The 17,189-nt window shown below is 57.0% G+C and overlaps 3 protein-coding genes across 4 annotated transcripts; 2 read left to right on the top strand and 1 right to left on the bottom strand.

Annotated features, from left to right (window-relative positions):
- Positions 1–2,432: 2,432 nt before the first annotated feature.
- LOC129198352 (butyrophilin subfamily 3 member A2-like) lies at positions 2,433–6,775 on the top strand. 2 transcript variants are annotated; one of them, XM_054807598.1, is made up of 8 exons: positions 2,433–3,138; positions 3,245–3,371; positions 3,677–3,761; positions 4,222–4,569; positions 5,059–5,343; positions 5,698–5,802; positions 6,022–6,042; positions 6,334–6,775. In XM_054807598.1, the coding sequence occupies exons 3-8, from the start codon at positions 3,689–3,691 to the stop codon at positions 6,336–6,338; spliced, it is 837 nt and encodes a 278-aa protein (XP_054663573.1). In that variant the 5' UTR covers positions 2,433–3,138; positions 3,245–3,371; positions 3,677–3,688; the 3' UTR covers positions 6,339–6,775. The 2 variants fall into 2 exon arrangements, with proteins under 2 accessions (XP_054663573.1, XP_054663571.1); XM_054807596.1 differs by having other exon boundaries at positions 2,433–3,371; positions 6,334–6,357; positions 6,598–6,775.
- Positions 6,776–8,679: 1,904 nt separating this feature from the next.
- On the top strand, positions 8,680–11,805 carry LOC129198326 (zinc finger protein OZF-like). The gene is made up of 3 exons (XM_054807529.1): positions 8,680–8,779; positions 9,062–9,158; positions 9,381–11,805. The coding sequence occupies exons 2-3, from the start codon at positions 9,080–9,082 to the stop codon at positions 10,667–10,669; spliced, it is 1,368 nt and encodes a 455-aa protein (XP_054663504.1). The 5' UTR covers positions 8,680–8,779; positions 9,062–9,079; the 3' UTR covers positions 10,670–11,805.
- A 2,563-nt stretch (positions 11,806–14,368) lies between these two features.
- Positions 14,369–16,489, bottom strand: LOC129198308 (zinc finger protein OZF-like). The gene is made up of 2 exons (XM_054807492.1): positions 16,304–16,489; positions 14,369–16,135 (listed from the first exon to the last, which is right to left on the bottom strand). Exons 1-2 carry the CDS (start codon positions 16,380–16,382, stop codon positions 14,499–14,501), a joined length of 1,716 nt encoding a protein of 571 aa, XP_054663467.1. The 5' UTR covers positions 16,383–16,489; the 3' UTR covers positions 14,369–14,498.
- Positions 16,490–17,189: the final 700 nt, after the last annotated feature.

Raw genomic sequence — 17,189 nt, 5'->3', positions numbered from 1 at the left:
AGCTGGGGGATGTGACCAGCTCTTGTCTCTCCTTCTAGCCTGGAGAAAGTTTCTGCTTCCCCACAATCCAGGTAATCCCGTATTTTAGTGCCATTCTGGGTGGGTCTCCTCCCTGTGCTTGTGTGCAAGGGGCATCTGGGCTGGGCAGTGCCCGGGACTGGCCGTGCCTGGGTGTGTTTGGTGACTCAGACACCCCCGAGCAGGGCACTAGCCTGTTCTCCAGCGCGTTTTCTTGCCTTTCCAAGGCATTGTGAGTGGCATCCCTGGGGCCAAGAGGAGCCCTCTGCCACCCCCCTGAGAGCCCGTGCACTGCCCAGACCCAGCCACTGCCTCCCCATGCTGCTCCTCCCTGCTGGGGCTGCAGCCCCACCGTTGCCTGTTCCCAGGGGACCCAGCTGGGCCGTGGCCGTGCTGGGGCTGGCCCCGTGATGGGCATCTCTAGGAGGAAGGAGATGCCCCGTGTGCTGCCCCACGGGGCAGAGCCTGGCCCCAGGGTGCTCAAACCCTGCCCAGAACACAGCTCTGCCCCTGATGCTCTGGCTCCTCCTGTCCCCTGCAGACGTGGTGACCCTCGATCCAGACTCGGCTCATCCTGAACTTGTCCTGTCAGCGGATGGGAGAAGTGTGAGATGGGGAAGAGCACGGCAGGACCTGCCCAACACCCCTGAGAGATTTACATATTGGTGCTGTGTGCTGGGCCAGGAGGGGTTCAGGGAGGGGAGGCACTGCTGGGGGGTGGAGGTGAAGGGGAAGGTGGGAGGTGATTCCTGGTGGGCTGTGGGGGTGGCCAGGGACTCTGTGAACAGGAATTGGTATCTGGACCCGAGCCCTGCAATAGGGATCTGGGGGGTACGGCACATGTCAGGGCAGTTTGTGTCTCTCACCTCTCCTCGCACCTCCCTGGGCCGGGTCCCCAGGAGACTCTGGGTCTGTCTGGACTGCACGCAGGGGCTGGTGACTTTCATCGATGCCGAGAGTGGGGTTGAGATCTTCACTTTCCCACCAGCCTCCTTCAATGCAGAGATCATCCGACCCTGGTTTTGGGTGGGGACATGGAATATTTTATTGTGCCTGAGGGACAGCACCTCCTAGACCCTCTGCCCCCCTTCCATCCCCACCGCAGCCCCGGACAGCCCCTGCCCTGCTGCAGACACTGCCCGCTCTCCTCTCCTCCATCCCGCAGCAGCACATGTCCCTCTCTGCCCTGCCCAAGCCCACCCTGCCCAGGCACAGCACCATGGCCTTCAATAAAGCTTTGTGGGTGACCATGGAGTGTGGCCGTGCTGGTTCCTGGGGGCTTTTTGTCCTGATTCCTGCCTGCCCGCGAAGGGCATTTGCAGCCAGCGCAGTTGGAGCAGTGGTTGGAGCAGGAGCCTGGGGGCAGCTCCCTGCAGGATGAGCACGGGGAGTGGGGGGCGGAGGCGGGGGGCACTCACAACTCAGGCACCCCCTTCTCTTCCTTCTGGGGAGACCCAAACTTTGCCAGCACCCCCTGTCCCCAGGATGCCCCTGCTCTCTCAGCATCCTTCTACACCACACAGTCCTGTTGGGACCAAGACTGATTGGTCTTTCCCTAATCCCCTTCCTTGCTGGGCACTCGGGACAGGCGGCTGCGGCTCGTTGCTGCTTTTGGGGATGGGGCTGAGTGTGCGAAAGCATCTTGGTAACCGAGGGGCTTTAGGTGCAGCAGCAGAGGAACCTTCTGAGTGGAGAAAGAATTTCCCCACCTGGGGCTCTTTTAGGGTGATATTTAGCAATGTTGATTGCTGTGGCTGCTGCTGCTGCTCTGGGGTTTGGTGCTGCAGCAGAGCTGGGGGCAGTGGGATGGGGTGGGGTGGTGCTGGGATCAGGGGCAGGGGGTGGTCAAGACCGGCAGGGCATGGGATGGGGCTGAGGATGTGACCCCCCCCCCCCACTTCACCGACCTGTGGGGGTTTGCGGGCCATCTTTCTGCCTCTCCCCCTCCTTTCTTCTTTTCCCAGACCCCCCCTGGATTTGGGTCCGGGCTCCCCGACAGCCCTGGGGTAGATGGGGCTCGCCCTGCTCCCCCTCCCCAGCTCCCAGAATGGCCCCTGGGACCTCCATCCCCATACCCTGCTCTGGGTGCAGCCCCTTGCACCCCCCTGCACCCCTTCTTTTGGGGATGGGCTGCCCCTGCATGGGGATGGGAGGGTGGGGACAGCGGGGGACACGTCCTCCCCTGGGATCTGAGGTCCCCGAGGGGACAGGGCAAAGGGACAGGGCACAGCTGGCATGTCCCAACACTTCAAACCCACACACCCCCGCATCTTGTCCCCTTCTCCCCCACTCCCCACGAGCTCCCAGCTCTTATCGGGCTGCAGGGACGCTGCTGGGCTCCTCCTGGATGGCCCAACATCACAACGAAGCTCCAAGTTTTGCACCATCACCCCAAACAAACAGCCTTCTTGTGCCTTTCTTTTTCTCCTTTTTCCTTTCCGAGGACTGAGGGGCTCCTGCCTTTCACTCCAGAACAGACCCAATGTCCTGAAACACCAAAGAACCCCAAGAGATGGACCCAGTGCAACTGGCTCGGGTGGACAATTCCCTGGGGTCTGGTTGGGGGTTTGCTCCTTGCTTCAGTGACAGTGGTCATGCACAAGACAATCAGCCCTTTTTGGGAAAGGAAACAGGTATTTCTGGGTGCCAAACCTGTCCTGGTGCTGTTCCCCAGCACAGGCTGCCGGGAGAGGTGCAGCTCTGGGAAAAGCCACCTTCAGCAGCTCCCATCCAGGTGGGACTGGGGAGGCTGTTGGTTTCCCTTTGCTGTTTTGTGCTTGGAGGTTTATTTTATGACTCCAGACTTGGTGACCTGGATGCGGAACCTCAGCTCATTGTATGTGGGGGATGGAGCTTGAAGTCCCTCCCTATCCTGGGTTCAGCTAGGATAGAGTTAAATTTCACTAGAAGCTGGGATGGGACAGAGCCAGGACAGGTGACCCAAACTACCCAAAGGGGGTATTCCCTACCATGCGACATCATGCTCAGCATAGAAGGGGGGGCTAGTCGGGGAGTGGCTCGAAGATGGTCCGGCTTTGGGAGGGGTCTGAGCGTGCTGTCTGAGTTGTAGGGGTCGTTGAGTGAGAACCTGCGTTGTGTATCACCAATTGTGTATAATCTGTTAAGTACTGTTGTTGTTTCCCTCTCCCTTTGCTGTCCCAGTAGAATGTCCTTACCCGGAACCATGATGCTTTGCCTTTGTCTTCACATTCTCTTCCCCATCCAGCCAGGAGACGGGAAGTGAGCGAGGAGCTGCCTGGTGGAAACTCCCACAGGCAGGAATTCTGAAACTGAAACGGCAATGACTGGATTTATTGGGCAGCCTGGTGCCTTCCGCAAATCGTGCAAATCAGGTGGGTGACTTTTCACAGGGAATTTAGAATATTTCCTTTCCTTTCGAGTCTTGTCAGGGATTTGGAATAAATGCTGGTGAGGGGGAGTGGGGCAGAGCAGGGGGCTGCACCGGGCAGCCGTGTGTGGTCCCGTCCGGCCCTGGAGCAACGGTTTGTTCTGCCGTTGGGGTGCTGGTGCAGGTGGTTTGGTGGGATTTCTGGAGCCTCTTTGGGGGCAGGTGCAGCCCTTCTCCCCCATCCCCTCTCCGCCAGCTGTAACCCCCCATCGCCCTCCCTCTGCCTCCCTTCCCCTCCCTCTTCTCCAGCTCCAGACGCAGATGTGGCTCCCCGCGAGCCCCGGGGGCCTCCTGAGTTATTTGGTGACTCTGCACGTCCTGCGGCTGGGCTCAGGTAGGGATCCTGCAGGGCTGGGGGGGCTTTTACCCACTCTGGGGGGCAGCTGTGGGGCAGGGGAGGTGCCGGGGGGTGGGGGGAGCCCAGCCCAGAGCTGGGCCCCGCATGGGTTTGGCTTTGCCTTGGGCTCTTTCTGCAATACGTCCCTTGCCCTGGGGGCACCTTTGGTCCCATCCTGCACCGCTCCCCTCAAACGTTTCTGGCTTGCAGCAGGGCTGGCTGGGGTGGAGGTCGTTTTCTGGAGCACGTTCCCCCTCCCAGGAAACCTCCTTCTCCTTCCAGTCCTCCCACTCCCTCGCCACTTTCTCCAGTGTCTTTGGACCATGGGGAGGGCAAAGCAACGCCCGTGGGATGGAGCGTGCACCAAGGTCACGCCAAGCTCGCCCCTTGCCATGCAACACCCCTAAATTAACATAGGCGCAATCTCTGTGTCTCTGTGTCCTTCTCCATCACCAAGCAAACTTCAGTGTGGTGGGACCAGGCCACCCTCTCCGTGTCACCGTGGGGCAGGACGTCGTGTTGCCATGTCACTTGTTTCCCAGCATGGAGGCTCGGAGCTTGGACATCAGGTGGATCCGGCACCAGGTCTCTGAAATAGTGCACCGCTACCGAAATGGAGAGGACCTGTATGGGGACCAGATGGAGGAATATGTTGGGAGGACAGAGTTGGTCAGAGATGGTCTCTCCAGGGGACGCCTGGACTTGCGAATCTCTGGGTTGAGACCCTCGGATGAGGGTTATTACGTCTGCACTGTGAGAGATGGTGCCTCTTATGGAGAAGCTACGGTGGATCTGGAGGTGTCAGGTTTGTGTCCGGTGTGGGTGTCCCTGGGTTTGTGTGTCCCTCCCAGAGCTCTGTCCCATCCTCAGGTGTGTGGATGAGGTGCCGAAGGACAGGAGCCGTTGAAAGAGGTGGGGTGCGAGGGGGCTGTTGCCTGCAGTGCCTGCCCAGGAGGGAGCACGCAGGTGGTGCTGGAGGTGTTTTTGGGGCAGAGCCACATGGATGTGGTGGCTTTGCTGGGTGTGCGCAGTGTCTGCGAAGGGTGTCCTGGTGATGTTGTGAAGGCCGTGGGGACCAGGTGCTGAGCAGCTGTTGTTCCTTTGCCAGGCTGTTTTGTGGGAGATCTGGGGTCGTTTGGCATCAACACTCTCCAGTGTCCGTACAAGTTGGGGTGGTTTTGGTGGACGGTCCTGCAGCCCCAGTGGGACCTGTGATGTGTCTGCTATCGGATTCGGTCATCACCTTTGAGTTGAGTCCATCCCACACTGACCCCAACCACGGGCTCTTCCCCAGCCACAGGCTCTGGCCCTCAGCTCTCCCTGGAAGCTTACGAGGACGGAGGCATCCGGGTGGTGTGTCGATCGGCCGGCTGGTACCCACGACCTGAGGTGCTGTGGAAAGATCCCGGTGGGCAGCATCTCCCCTCGGTCTCCCAGAGATATTCCTTTGATGAGAGGGGCCTGTTTGACACCGAAGATGTCATCATTGTGACCGATGGGAACAGAGATGGGAAATGGTCCTGCGTGGTCAGGAACAGCCGCCTCAACCAGGAGCAGGAGACGTCCCTGCACATCTCAGGTGCAACGATGGCAGCCAGACCCTGCGGCGCCGGCAGCAGGGCTGGGGTTTGCTGCGTTGCTTTGAGCAGCTTTGATCTGGGGTTCCCAGTGCAAGGTGTGGGGTGTGGGGGCACGGGAGGGCTGTGCACCTTCACAGCAGTTTTAGGGCACGAGAGAACCGGAGCCTCGTGCGCTTCAGGTGAGCATTGGTATGTGCAGGGGAGAGAGAGGACTATGTCCCCTTGAGGCCAGGGCTCCCAGGACAAGGGGCTTGTGAGCTCGAGCTTTGGGGCGTTTGTCTTTTTGTTCTTCTGCTGCTCAAACACGGGACTGTGAAACCATCCCTTTTCCTGCTGATGGTTTTGTTTCTCAGCTCCCTTTTTCCACAATGCCCGTCCCTGGATGGTTGGTGTGGGGGTGCTCCTCGTGCTTTCAGCTGTGTTCCTTGGCCTCAGTGCTTATCTGTGGAGAAGGAAAGGTAAGTGGTGTCAGAAGAATGTTTTGCCTTCACCAAAAAGCTCTCTGGGCAAAGGAAGGAAGGGCACAAGGACACACGGTGGGGTGTGGGTGGGAGGACAGGGAGCACGGCCAGACTATCTCTGGCTGGTGGGAAGGTGCAAGAGACCCTCTTGAGATGTTCCCAGGGATGAAGCAAGCTGCTGTCCTGACCCCCTCTTCCTCTGCCTTTGCTTTTCAGTGCTGCAGTCCCGAGAGCTGGGTGAGTCCTTGTGGCCCCTTCCCCCAGCAAAACCTCCTGTCAAAGGAGCCCCCCTGGGAGGGACGTGGGTTTGGATGGCTCCTGAAGTTACGGCTGAACTCCAGAGTGCCTGGGTGGGCTGATGGGGGGATAGGCTGGAGGGAGCCATTCCTTGGGTTTGGGGGTCTTTTTCAACTCTTGAAAAAAAAAGGAGTTGGAGGTCTGCCAGAGCTTTGCCTCCCGCTGTGGGAGCAGCCGTGGGATTAGAAGCTGTCCCCACTGATGACGAATTGCTTTGTTTTTGCTTTCTAGAGTAACAAGAGGCAGCACTGCAGTGTGAGTCTCCATGAGCGGTGGCACGGTGTGGTGTCCTGTTCTGTCCACTCTGTGCTCAGCCCTATCCCTCCTTGCCCGTCTTCTCCATCCCTGCATCCCCTGGCTCTGGGAAAGCCCAAGGCGATGTGCTTGGGAGGGCGAGCAGCTCAGGGACACCAGCCCACGCCTGGACCCTCTCCCCTGCCCAGAGGTGCTGGGGACTGGCTGTGGGATGTGACCAGTTCTTGTCTCTCCTTGTAGCCACACCCCAAAGCGCCTGTGGTCATGAAGAATTCCAGAGCAGAGCCCCTGCCCTTCTGCAGACACTCCTGGCTCTCCTCTCCTCCATCCCGCAGCAGCACATGTCCCTCTCTGCCCTGCCCAAGCCCACCCTGCCCAGGCACAGCACCATGGCCTTCAATAAAGCTTTGTGGGTGACCATGGAGTGTGGCCGTGCTGGTTCCTGGGGGCTTTTTGTCCTGATTCCTGCCTGCCCGCGAAGGGCATTTGCAGCCAGCGCACTTGGAGCAGTGGTTGGAGCAGGAGCCTGGGGGCAGCTCCCTGCAGGATGAGCACGGGGAGTGGGGGGGCGGAGGCGGGGGGCACTCACAACTCAGGCACCCCCTTCTCTTCCTTCTGGGGAGACCCAAGCTTTGCCAGCACCCCCTGTCCCCAGGATGCCCCTGCTCTCTCAGCATCCTTCTACACCACACAGTCCTGTTGGGACCAAGACTGATTGGTCTTTCCCTAATCCCCTTCCTTGCTGGGCACTCAGGACAGGCGGCTGCGGCTCGTTGCTTCTTTTTGGGATTGGGCTGAGTGTGGGAAAGCATCTTGGTAACCGAGGGGCTTTAGGTGCAGCAGCAGAGGAACCTTCTGAGTGGAGAAAGAATTTCCCCACCTGGGGCTCTTTTAGGGTGATATTTAGCAAGATTGATTGCTGTGGCTGCTGCTGCTGCTCCGCAGTTTGGTGTTGAACTCGAGATGGGCACTGTGGGGTGAGAAGCTTGTGGGACCAAGGACTGGGCGTTAAGTCGTCCTGGGGCTGGGCACGGTACCTCCCTCCTCCTCTCGGACCCCCCCACAGCTCGGAATGGCCCCTCCACTACCCCCATACCCATGCCCTGCTATGGGTGCATCCCCACAGACCCCCGTGAAGCCCCCAGAAGACTGGGCAGGCAACTGAAGGGGTCCACAAGATGTAGGTTATGCAGGGACAAAATGAGTAGGACCAAAACCCAACTAGATTAAGCCAGAGATTAATCTGGCTGCTATCATTAAAGGCAATTAAAAATGTTTCTATAAATACATTAACAACAAAAGGAGGGCTAAGGAGAATCTCCATCCTTTATTGGATGCGGGGGGAAACATAGTGACAAAGGATGATGTAAAGGCTGAGGTAGTTAATGCCTTCTTTGCCTCAGTTTTTAGTAGTAAGACCAGTTGTTCTCGGGGTACCCAGCCCCCTGAGCTGGAAGACGAGGGATAGGGAGCAGAATGAAGCCCCCACGGTTCAGTGGTAAACTTGGAAGTGTCAGGTTTATGGTTGGACGCAATGATCTTAAAGGTCTTTTCCAACCTGTTCAGCGTGCTTTGACCAGCACCCCACTGCATTGCACTGCTCAGCACCCCACTGCCTTGCAAAACTCTGCTCCGGGTCCCACGGGCAGCCCCAGCCCAGGTGCTGCAGGGACTGGGGAGAGGGTGCAAGGTGCTGGGTGGAATGGGCACCGCGAAGGTGGTGGGGTGGGAAATAAGCCGGTTATTAAAGTTGTGTGCAAGCAGCAAAGGGTACAACGGAGACGGGCAGCGCTCCGACCCCCTTGGTGCATTGCTGAGGGGCACAGCGATGCTTTTGTTCCAGCCTATGCTCGACGGCATGCCCCCAGGAGAGGAGTTACAGAAATCAGCTCATTTCCAGCCCAACTGGCGCAGGTAAGGCCATCCTGCAGGCTGGCAATCAAGCAAACTGCCTCCGTCTTGAGGTCCAAACCTCAAGACATTTGGGACAGGGAAAACACCATCAATTCCCATCGCTTCCAGAAAATCAAGGGTTATGGGGAATGCCATGCGGTTTAGTTGGGAACAAAATCCCAAAGCCCTGTTGCAGCCCTCTCTCTTTGCCGCAGCGAGGCAGCGGAAGAGTCTTTATCGTGTTTTCATCCTCCCAGATATTTTTTTTTGCAGGGGTGCATCTTGCCGGTCCCCATCTCCTCTCCCATCTGCAGCCAAGGGAGGGAGAGTGCCCAGCGATGAAGGGATCTGCTAAATAAGCACAGACATTTCCCAAACAGCCTCAGCACAGCCGGAACTGTCCCGCCCCACCTCCCCCCTGGCTTTTTCCTGTGCCTCAGCACAGCAACCCGGCCAGCAACACGGAACGGCCGCATCTGCTGTGGGCAGAGTGGGGCCGAGCCAGGCTGAGCATCCCGGGGACCAGCCGGTACAGTCGGGGGGGGGGACAGGACCGCATCCCCCAACCCCCGGGTCCGGCGACCTTCAGCATTGTTTGCCCCAAGGAGAGGATAAAGATTCGCTGAGGGGGGTGCGGGATTTTGGGTGACGGGGGGTAGATCTCATCACAATCGACAGGGTTGTGGAAAATAATTCCCCAATCCTGGGGGAGAGTGGGCGTCCCACCCGCGATTTGGCCATAGCATTCCTGGGGGAGGGAGCGCTGCCTGCAGCGTGTCTGCCTCCCCACCCCTGAAACAGGGCTTTCCAGCCCCAGATCACCCTCTGGATGGAAGAAGAGGCAGAGACAGTGGCACCTGGTCCCACAGCGAGAGAGGAGATGGGCGTCCCTGGGTGCATCCGAACAGGTGAGAAATTGGGGTGTGGGAGAGGCGCCACCAGGCATTGCCTTCGTTTCACCCCACCAACGGGCGAGGATCGTACCGGTGGGGTGGTCCTTTGGAAATCATCCCTCCGCAGTCATCCTCCATCCCATGACTCCTCACCGGTCCCTGGAAACAGTCTCTGATGTATCGCGTACCATCCCATCCTGGGGCAAAACATAACTCAACCTCCATTTAACCCTGCAGGAGACGGGATGCGGAGGGAGGATGAAGGATGCTGCATGGAGCAGGGATGTCCTGATGGAGCTGAAGTGGGTGAAATGGTGGTAAAATCCGAAGGGAATAACCATGGGAGAGCTTGTGAGAGCAACCGGGGGATGGAGGGATGCCCGGGGATGGAGCAGAAGGATGAATTCACCTGGGGCGAGGGGGATCGGCATCTCTTTGCAGAAGAAAGTCTTTACGAATGTTCCCACTGCAAGAAATGCTTCCAGGACAGGTCAGACCTCATTTGCCATCAGAGGTTGCACAGAGGAGGAAAGACTTTTAAATGCCAAGAGTGCGGAAAAGAGTTTGGGAAGAGCTCGGACCTCAGTTCCCATCAGAAAAGCCACATGGCGGAAAAACCCTACCAGTGCTCGACATGCGAGAAGTTCTTCAAAGACAGATCCACCCTCATCAGGCACGAGAGAGTGCACACGGGAGAGAAGCCCTACAAGTGTCTGGAGTGCGGGAAGAGGTTCACCCGCAGCTCGGACATCATTGTCCATCAGCGGATTCACACGGGGGAGAAACCCTTCGAATGCTCCGAGTGCGGGAAGAGGTTCAGCCAACGGTCCAATCTCTTCACCCATCAGATCGTACACACAGGGGAGAAGCCCTTCACCTGCCACGAGTGTGGGAAAACCTTTGCCCGGAGGTCGGAGCTCACCATCCATCAGCGAACGCACACCGAGGAGAAGCCCTACCAGTGCTCCCAGTGTGAAAAATCCTTCCGGGGGAGGTACGGACTCTTCAGGCATGAGCGGTTGCACACGGGGGAGAAACCCTATGAGTGCTCCGAGTGTGGGAAGAGCTTCGGCCAGAGCGGGGACCTTATCACCCACCAACGCTTTCACACAGGGGAGAAGCCCTACCACTGCTCCAAGTGTGGGAAGTTCTTCTGCAATAAATCCAGCCTGGTTAAACACCAGAAATGGCATTCTGGGGAGAAGCCCTACAAGTGCCACGAGTGCGGGAAGAGCTTCGGGCAGAGCTCGGACCTCATCGCTCACCAGCGAACCCATACCGGGGAGAAGCCCTACCCCTGCGCCGAGTGTGGGAAGAGGTTCACCAGAAAATCCAGCCTCATCGTCCATCAGCGGGGACACAGAGGACGGAGAACTGGAGAACGCTCAAAATGTGGGAAGAGCTCAGAGGAAGACTCCAGCACCGATGCTCCCAGCAACGTGGGCGTGGGAGATGGCTCGTCCCCGTGCTCTGAGTGTGCAAAGCCCCTTGAGGAGGCATCAGACCTCCTTGACCAGCAGAGATGAAGCAGAGGAGAAAAAACCTCCCAAGTGCCTGGAAGAGGAGAAACAGCTTGGCTTGACTTGGCACCAAGATCACGCAAGACCAGAAGAAACAAGAGCAGTGTGGGACATCCTCCCATGTGAGATTTAACCTCTTTTTTTGTATATCAGAGATTACTCAGGGGAAGAAAAGAGTTAAACTCTACAGCGTGGGTTCATCAGTGATGGAGAAAGGCTAATTGCTCCTAATTCCTCACATTGTCGCGTAGATCGTTTAATAGTCTTCACTTTGCTCCTCCAGCAGCTTCGTCCAAACTGTTTGCTCCCTGGTAAGACCCCTTCTATTACCCTATCCCCTCTTTTTTCCAACATCTTGCTGTTATATTTTTTTAAGGTTAGCTGAGCTCCTGTCCAAGTGTCCATCACAGGTCCAGCCTCGATGCATTAAACCTCGACTTAAAAAATGGGTTGGTTGTTCCTAGGGAGATTTTTATTTTCATATTAGATATTTGTGCAGATGATAAAAAGATCTAAGGAAGTTTTATATTACTAGGGGAATGTTAGCGGAATTAGCATTTTCTCTCCAGAAGGTGTAGATGTTTTTAATGGTGGAGAAAATCAAAAGATCTCCACTGTGGATGCTGGGGAGTGGAGAGAGTGTCAGCTCCACCCAATCCAAGGGAAAAACAGGAGATTTCAGTGAAAGAAAAACAACATGAAAGGATCAGTGTCCCAAAAGGAAACCGTCGGAGGCGATTTATATCCAATGTTCAATAAATAACCCATTTCTTTCCTTTGCTGGTGTGCTCTGGGTCATCATTGTTGCTTGCAGGAGGACAGTCGTCTGTGCTGGCGTCTTGGGTGGGATAAATGTGCCACCATGAGAAACACCAGTGGGAGGTCCATGCTGGGGCTGTTGGGTTTTACTGGGAGGACACGGCAGTCTGGGGATGAAGATGCTGGCAGCTCCACATCTCAGGCACCCTCCATGCCCGTGTGCCTGCTTCTCTTCTCATTGCGCTGGGGTTAAACTGGTCCCAGTACTTCCTCAGTACTGGTGCTATGGCTGCAGTGTGCAACTGAAGCTGCTCTGTGGCATAGCCCAGAGGCTACGCTGATGGTACCGGTCCAAAACTTTCATGCCTGTGCCCAAAATTAGGGGACTGTCGCCTACATCTCCATACCCACAGTGCGGGATGGTTCCCCTGGACCATGGTGGGCATCCAGCATCTCCAGCACCACCAATCCTGCTGGAATCAAAGGACCACGTGGTGGAGGACAAGCCAGGAGGGCAGCCCATGGGGTGGGGGAACATCTGGGCTTGAGATGGAGCCTGGCGCTCCTCCGGCAGAACCAGGCTGGTAACCCCACAGTGGGGTTGGAGGATTTGGGGGTGTGTGTGTCTGATGTCCTGGTGATGTCCCCACCTGGCAGTGGGTCACAGTGAGAGGATGGGGCAGATCCCCCTGCAGATGATCCGTGATGGCAGGGGGGGGGGTCACCAAGGAGGGATGCCAGGGTCCCGCTAAGGCCACACACGGTCCCAAGCCATGTGGCAGCAGGTAAAGGGTGGTCCTGGGTGGGAAGGGGGTCACCAATCCCTCTAAAAACCACTCCCCAACAACCCCAGGGGTCCACGCTGAGAGCAGTGGGGGGTACAATGAGCTGGGATGGGGACCCAGGTGTCTGCAGGTGGGGGGTCACCCAGGCATCCGGGGTGGCCGCGGGTAGCGGGGGGGTGCAGGGGCGGAGGGTTCTGGATCTGGCACCGGCCCTGGGATGCTCAGCACCAGCCCAGCACAGAGTTGGGAAAAGTTCCCCTTGCAAAAAAAAAAATTAAACTCTTTCCCAGTTGTTTGTTTGGTTTTTTTTTTTTTTTTTTTTTTGGGGGGGGTGTCTCTGGCTTCTTATGGGGGTTTTGGAACCTAGAGAGAAGGCAAACGCAGGGCGGATCACTGAAAATACTCTGGGGAGTTGTGGGGGGGTTGCAGGGGTGATGGAGCTCCCACGCTTCACCAAGGGAAAAGTATGCCAATGGGAAAAAAAAACACCCACAACTCATCATGTGGGTGGTGAGCCACCCCCTAGATTATTGGGGGTGGTGGTGGGAGGGGGTTGTTTCTGTCCTTGGAGATGTCTGAAAGGAGAGAAAAAAATTAAATACACGCTAAATCCTTCTCACGCATGAGATGCTGCCGTGTTGTAACTCTCCACGTCACTGTACCCACCGAAGAAATAGCATTTGGGACAACTAAGCGGCAGGAAATCCTGGAATAATTCAACCCAGAGAGTGCCCCTGGGGAAAAAAAGAGACAGGATGGAGAAAAAGCTCAAGAGCTTCCTGGATCCATAAGGAAAAGCACAGAAGAAACAGCCACTGCCGTATGGAAAGTGTGGGATCTGTGTGTTCCACATTGGAATCAGCAAGGATGGGGGGGGAGAAAATACTTGTATCTATGCTTTAGAGTGAAACATAAACCTATTTATGAAATAATGTGTGTTTTTGTGAGCACACGGAATGGACTTGGCATTCGCTGCGTGGCTCGCGTGCATCGCTCTTCTGACAGTCCTTTCCATAACAGAAATGTGGTCCCCAGGTACCTCCTTTGCCTTCTTTCCTCATCCTTGGGTCAGCTCTGAGCTGAGCCTCTGCTCTCGTCACCACCCGCCGGCGATTGCCCCATCTTTATCTCACCAGGGTCCTCGGGGAAATGGGGGTCGCATGCATTGTCCAGATGACCCACGCATCCAGCAGAAATAATTCTCCTCCTGTGGGTTAAGATCCCGTGATGCTCTGTAAAACAGCGCAGTGGTCGTCTGGGGTATGTTACATTGTTCTGGCGCTTCTGGAAACCGAGGCAGAAACTGTCTGGCCAAAGAGACCAGTTTCACCAGTTGTGGTCAGGCTTTAGTTGGAGTTTCCTGCACCAAAGCTTGTTTTGGCTCCACTAACCAAATCTGAGTAGCTTCCAAGCTCAACCCCAGCTCAGGAACAAGAAAACCCCACCCCGTTCCCTCAGAAAAAACCCCAAACCCAACTCTCCAAAAGCCTGTTGGGAAAGTGTAATTTCCCCCAAATTTGCTTTCCTCCAGGATGCAGAGCTGGAAGGGCCAAGGACCGGCCCTGGGCTGGTTCCCGGACACTGCAATCATGGTTTCACCAAGATCTCACTGTTTTCGCTTAGATTATCAACAGTCAGCTCCCATCCCCTGGTCACCAACGTCTTTATGAAGCTCTTTGCAATTTTCCTCTCTTTCCTTTTTAACAGCAGTAACTTCTCCCTGCCACACAGGAGCAAATAAAAATTCAATATATAGCTATTTAGCTAGCAGAAAAATACCAAGGAAAACATGATATTCCTTAGAAACAGAGGGCCTTTTTTTATTGAGGGTGTATACATACATGGGAGAGGGAGGGATGTCTAGAGGAAGACAGAGTTCTACAGTATCTTTGGGGTGCTGATGGGTACCCAGCCTGGAAAACATCAAAGGATTTAAGGAAGAGCTTTAAAGATGATGATGGGATGACGGACAGCCTGAAACAGCAGACAGTTTGACTGGGGAGTGATGGGAGTGAGTGGATCACGGACCAACACATCAAGCCCTTTGAGTAAACTCAATACTAAGAGGAAATAATTAGGAAAAAAAAAAAAAGTGTATTATTTACTGATCAGCCTACTTTAGATCATTTGTGTGTGGGTTTTTTTTTTCCACTTTTGCAGTTTTTAAAAATGAAGAATTTTACCTAGGAGAAGCGCTGAATTTTTTTTTTCCTCTTTCATATACAACGTCTCAACCCTTCCCAAAACTCCTTCTCTGCTCCGAGCACTTACAAAGCCGTTTCTCCCCAGCGTTATCTCTGGTGTTCGATGGGGTTTGACCCCTCCTTGAAACCCTCTGCACACTGGGGGCACTGGAGAGAGTCCTTCCCCACCGCCACGCCAAAACGTGAGTTGGGCTGGAAGCTTCTCCCGCATTTCTGGCACTTGCAAAGCCCTCTGTGCACCCTCTGATGCACGATGAGGTTGGACCTCCTGCTGAAGCTCTTCCCACATACTGGGCAGGGGTAGGGCTTCTCCCCGGTGTGGGTTCGCTGGTGAGCGATGAGGTCCGAGCTCTGCCCGAAGCTCTTCTCGCACTCGTGACACTTGTAGGGCTTCTCGCCCGCGTGCAACCGCTGATGCCGCACGAGGCTGGATCTGTTGCTGAAGAACTTTCTGCACTGGGAGCACTGGTAGGGCTTCTCACCCGTATGGAAACGCTGATGTGCGATGAGGTCCCCGCTCTGCCCGAAGCTTTTCCCGCACTCGCTGCATTCGTAGGGCTTGATCCCCGTGTGCAGCCTCTCGTGCCTGAAGAGGGTTGACCTCCCCCTGAAGAACTTCTCGCACTCGGAGCAGTGGTAGGGCTTCTCCCCGGTGTGGGTCCGCTGGTGGACGATAAGCTCCGAGCTTTGCCCGAATCGCTTCCCGCACTCTTCACACTTATACGGCTTCTCCCCCGTGTGCATCCTCTGGTGTCGGAAAAGGTTTGACCGGTGGCTGAAGCTCTTCCCGCACTCGGAGCACTCGAAGGGTTTCTCCCCCGTGTGTGTCCGCTGATGGACGATGATGTCCGAGCTGCGGGTGAACCTCTTCCCGCACTCGTGGCATTTATAGGGTTTCTCTCCTGTGTGCACCGTCTCGTGCCTGATGAGGGTGGACCTGTCCTTGAAGCATTTCTCACACGTGGAGCACTGGTAGAGCTTCTCCTCCACGTGGATCCTCTGATGGAGGTTGAGGTCCGAGCTCTGCCCGAACTCCTCCCCGCACTCGTAGCACTTGTAGCGACGTTCTCCCACGTGCCGCCGCTGATGCTGGAGGAACTTTGATTTGTCCCTGAAGCATTTCCCGCACTTGGGACACTGGTAGAGTTGTTCTCCTACGTGCACCTTCTCATGGACAAGAAGTCTTGATTGGTGAATGAAGCTTTTCCCACACTGTTGGCATTTAAAAGGTTTTTCTCCTACATGGACCCTCTTGTGCCGGATGAGCAGCGACCTGTCTGGGAAGCACTTCTGGCACTTGGGGCACTCGTAGAGCTTTTCTCCCGTGTGAGTCTTCTGGTGGACGATGAGGTTTGAGCTCTGCCTGAAGCACTTCCCACATTCATGGCATTTATAAGGTTTCTCTCCGGTGTGGATCCGCTGATGCACGATAAGGTTGGAGCTCTGTCCAAAACTTCTTCCACACTCGTTGCACGTGTACTTTTTCTCCCTGGTTGCAGTTCTGTACTGGGCTTTGGATTCTTTGAGGACCTTTTGGTTTCTTCCATGAGGGACGAGTTTATCCCCTTCTGGCCCTGTCTCACTCTCAAGAGCTGCCTCCCGCCGAGGGCTCTCCAAAACATTTCCTTCCCGTTTCGCTGCCGCGACCCCGTGCCCTCCCCCTCGCTCAGCACTTTCTCGCTTCAGGTTTGGTTCTTCCTTCGTTCTTCTGGCGGCACGTCCTGCTGCGGGTTGAAAACAAGAGCAATGTCTTATTTCTTGAAGGGAAACCACGTCACGGTGGGGGATGGTGAATAAAAGCACAGGCAGGGCAAGAGCAGAGCTCTGCCACCTCAACCCCGATCCCTTGAGGGAGGGTGAAAGCTGGGGGGCATAGGGAATGAGCTCCTCACCTGCAAGGGGGTCTCCCAGGGTCTCCCCTTCTTTCCCCCCCTGGGGATCGGGGTCCGGCAGCTCTTCAGCTCGCTCCATCCAAGGTGGCTTTGGGAAAGGGCACCCCTGCTCCAAGGGCTGGAATCAGCAGAGATCCCCCCCCCTGCCCCCCTCCCCACAGTATCACCCACGGGGGCTGCACTGGCAGCAAGCACCCAGCAAGCCTTGGCCTTGCACCCAGGCACGGCAGGCAGAGACCCCCGCGATGCCCCCACCGTCCTCCGGTGCTGCCCCTCGGCCGTCCCCGGTGCTCCCCGGGTCGCCCCTCCGCATCTCCCCGTGCTGTCCCCGCTGCTGATCCCGGGGCCGTCCCCGTCGCCCCGGGTCGTCCCTCCGCATCCCCCCTGCTGCCCCCCGGTACTACTCCCGGCTGCCTCCGGTGTTCCCCCCGCCCCCCGCGGCTGCTCCCGGTACCGCCCCGGCCGCCCCTCCGCATCCCCCCCGTACTACCCCCATTCCTACTCCCGGCCGTCTCCGGTGCTGCCCCCGGTGTTGCTCCCGTTCGCCCTTCCACGGTCCCGATGCGGCCCCCCCCGCCCCGTTCTGCCCCCGGTCACTTCTCCGCGGTCCCGGTACTGCCTCCCCGACCGTTCCCGGTGCTCCCCAGGCTGCCCCTCCGCATCCCCCCGTGCTCCCCCCGGTGCTGCCGGTCTCCTACCTGTAGCGGTCCCCCCACCCCCCCACCCCCCCCGCCTCGTCCTGCCCGGCTCTGCCCGCAGCAGCCGCGGTCGCTCCGCGCTGCTCCCGCCCCTTCCTGCGCACCGGTCCCGGCCCGGCCGCCCGCTCCCAGCGCATCCCCGGCCGCGGTGGATCCGCGGAGGAAAATCCCGTGGCGTGGGGTGGGGG

The sequence above is a fragment of the Grus americana genome, chromosome 32 (assembly GCF_028858705.1).
Source record: "Grus americana isolate bGruAme1 chromosome 32, bGruAme1.mat, whole genome shotgun sequence".
NCBI lineage: Eukaryota > Metazoa > Chordata > Aves > Gruiformes > Gruidae > Grus > Grus americana.
The sequence above is the reverse complement of the archived record's forward strand: the minus strand, read 5'-3'. Positions and strand labels throughout refer to the sequence as shown.

Excerpts from the sequence above, each read along its gene's own strand:
- LOC129198352 (XM_054807598.1), top strand. The coding sequence starts at position 3,689 with ATGTGGCTCCCCGCGAGCCCCGGGGGCCTCCTGAGTTATTTGGTGACT. Across the intron at positions 3,762-4,221 it reads CGTCCTGCGGCTGGGCTCAG|CAAACTTCAGTGTGGTGGGA; the intron begins GTAGGGATCCTG and ends TCCATCACCAAG. Across the intron at positions 5,344-5,697 it reads GACGTCCCTGCACATCTCAG|CTCCCTTTTTCCACAATGCC; the intron begins GTGCAACGATGG and ends TTTGTTTCTCAG.
- LOC129198308 (XM_054807492.1), bottom strand. The coding sequence starts at position 16,382 with ATGGAGCGAGCTGAAGAGCTGCCGGACCCCGATCCCCAGGGGGGGAAA. Across the intron at positions 16,136-16,303 it reads CCTGGGAGACCCCCTTGCAG|CAGGACGTGCCGCCAGAAGA; the intron begins GTGAGGAGCTCA and ends TTCAACCCGCAG.
- LOC129198326 (XM_054807529.1), top strand. The coding sequence starts at position 9,080 with ATGGAAGAAGAGGCAGAGACAGTGGCACCTGGTCCCACAGCGAGAGAG. Across the intron at positions 9,159-9,380 it reads CCCTGGGTGCATCCGAACAG|GAGACGGGATGCGGAGGGAG; the intron begins GTGAGAAATTGG and ends TTAACCCTGCAG.